This window comes from Mesoplodon bidens, assembly GCF_964165515.1.
Source record: "Mesoplodon bidens genome assembly, chromosome: 12".
In the NCBI taxonomy this organism is placed as follows: Eukaryota; Metazoa; Chordata; class Mammalia; order Artiodactyla; family Ziphiidae; genus Mesoplodon; species Mesoplodon bidens.
The window spans coordinates 63,692,537-63,695,067 of record NC_138168.1 but is presented as its reverse complement, the minus strand read 5'-3'; the positions used below and the strand labels follow the sequence as shown (position 1 = coordinate 63,695,067).

The 2,531-nt window shown below is 33.6% G+C and overlaps 1 protein-coding gene across 1 annotated transcript; it reads left to right on the top strand.

The window, feature by feature from the left end:
- Positions 1–894: 894 nt before the first annotated feature.
- LOC308626132 (trace amine-associated receptor 1) lies at positions 895–1,992 on the top strand (the record flags this gene model as incomplete). The annotated part of the gene is made up of 1 exon (XM_081250951.1): positions 895–1,992. One exon carries the CDS (start codon positions 895–897, stop codon positions 1,912–1,914), a length of 1,020 nt encoding a protein of 339 aa, XP_081107077.1. The 3' UTR covers positions 1,915–1,992.
- Between the last annotated feature and the right edge of the window lie 539 nt (positions 1,993–2,531).

Genomic DNA, 2,531 nt, shown 5'->3' with positions numbered 1-2,531 from the left:
AGCAAAATTTTAATTATAATTCAAATATTACAGAGTTCAGATAATATAAATAGATTTAGTCTGCAATTTGTTCTGTCATAAAGTGGGCCTGGGTGTTTATTGAGATAAATCTTACAGATGTACTTGATATGAATATGTTTCCTCCTGAGAAGAGAAGGCAGAAAGGGATTAGGGGGAGAGATAATTCAAATTTACTAAAATATGAATTTTAGTTCCTAAATATCTTATTCCTCCAATTCTAGTTTTGGATACGTTTTGATTTCTATGTGGTCTTGACCTAAACTGTCAGCCCAGAGGGAATAAGAACCAAAGAGGAGGGTAAACTCCTGGAATTCTAAGACTTGTTGTTATTTTCCAGCATTTTCACAATATGGTGACAGGTTGTTCATTGATAGCCAGAATTTACATTCTTCCTCCAAACTCTCTCTCTCCCCCTCTTTTTATATTTATAATACATAATTATACAATGTATTATATATTACACATAATATGTATTGTACGTGTATTGAAAAATGTATTGTAAATTCGAGAATTTAGCTGAGTATTACAGAATTACAGAATCATATATTTCAAATGAATAATTCAACTTTGCATTTCCAGCACAGTGAGCAGCATCAAGTAGATGTTAAAAATAATTGTAGAACTGAATTACTGAACTAAACTTGGAAGTAAAAGCTCTTTCCAAAATAATCATTTTTCAGCAAGAAGTAATAGGTAAATGCATTAAAAGTGAGAAGAATCAAATTGCTGATGATTTCCTTTCTTTTTTCCTCCCAGGTTTCTGGGATACATATATGGAAATAAAAGAAGGAACTCTAACCTGATCATGGACTTCGAAGAAAGACTCCTCAACACACAAAGGAAAAGATAATAACTAGTGCATAGCCCTCAGAAATGATGTCCTTTTGCCACAATATAATTAATATCTCCTGTGTGAAAAGCAGCTGGTCAAATGATGTCCGTGCTTCCCTGTACAGTTTAATGGTGCTCATAATTCTGACCACAGTGGTTGGCAATCTAATAGTTATTATTTCTATATCACACTTCAAGGAACTTCATACCCCAACTAATTGGCTCATTCATTCCATGGCTACTGTGGACTTTCTGCTGGGGTGTCTGGTCATGCCTTATAGTATGGTGAGATCCATTGAGCACTGCTGGTATTTTGGAGAAATCTTCTGTAAAATTCACACCAGCACTGATATTATGCTGAGCTCAGCATCAATTTTTCATTTGTCTTTCATTTCCATTGACCGTTACTATGCTGTGTGTGACCCACTGAGATACAAAACTAAGATCAACATCTTGGTTATTTTTGTGATGATCTTCATTAGTTGGAGTATTCCTGCTCTTTTTGCATTTGGAATGATCTTTCTGGAGCTAAACTTCAAAGGAGCTGAAGAGACGTATTACAAACACATTCACTGCATAGGGTGTTGCTCTGTCTTCTTCAGCAAAACATCTGGGGTTCTGGCCTTTATGACTTCTTTCTATATACCTGGCTCTATTATGATATGCATCTATTGTAGAATATATTTCATAGCGAAAGGGCAGGCAAGATCAATTAATGATGCAAATCAGAAGTTTCGAATTGGGTTGGAAGAGAAAAATGGAATTTCACGAAGCAAAGAAAGGAAAGCTATGAAGACTTTAGGGATTGTGATGGGGGTTTTCTTAACATGCTGGTGTCCTTTCTTTGTCTGCACAGTCACGGATCCTTTCCTGGACTATACTATTCCACCCATCCTGAACGATGCATTGATTTGGTTTGGCTACTTGAATTCCACTTTAAATCCAATGGTTTATGCATTTTTCTATCCCTGGTTCAGAAGAGCACTGAAGATGATTCTATTTGGTAAAATTTTCCAAAAAGATTCATCTAGATGTAAATTATTTTTAGAATTAAATCCATAGAATTATTAGACCTTACTGTTTTGCCAAACAGTTGATGATCATATTTATGAACACAACATAATATCACCCACATGCACCAGCTACAGGGGCTTTAATCAAGTATTAGGGTCAAAGATTGTGTAGTTAGATATGATGCTTATACCTTACTTCCTATTTTCCATTCTTATTATACATATTGAAGCTTTACAAGCCCAGAATTTAGGGACTTATATTTTAAAGAACTTCTCCCACCCTTACATGAACTGCCATGAAATTGACACTGGTACCTTACTCAGTTGTTCAGTGGTGGAAACTAAGAGGCTACATTTGGGGATGCAAATTAGAAGAGATTCATCATTCATTTGCTTGAATATATGTGCCTTTTTGTAAAATCAACTAAAAGTATACATTAAATGTTACTATTAAGTAATTGTTTACACATAATTTGCTATTTATCATTAATTCTTATTTACATATTCTAATTCTTAATTTCGATTTTTATATTTTAAAAATGTTTTTTTCTGATTTTCATACTTGTAGGAAATTTAGAAAATAAAGTAAAAAATAAAAATAATATATCACCTAGAAACAAAATGAAATTAAAATATCACTCAGAGCTCACTTCCTGAAAGAACCAT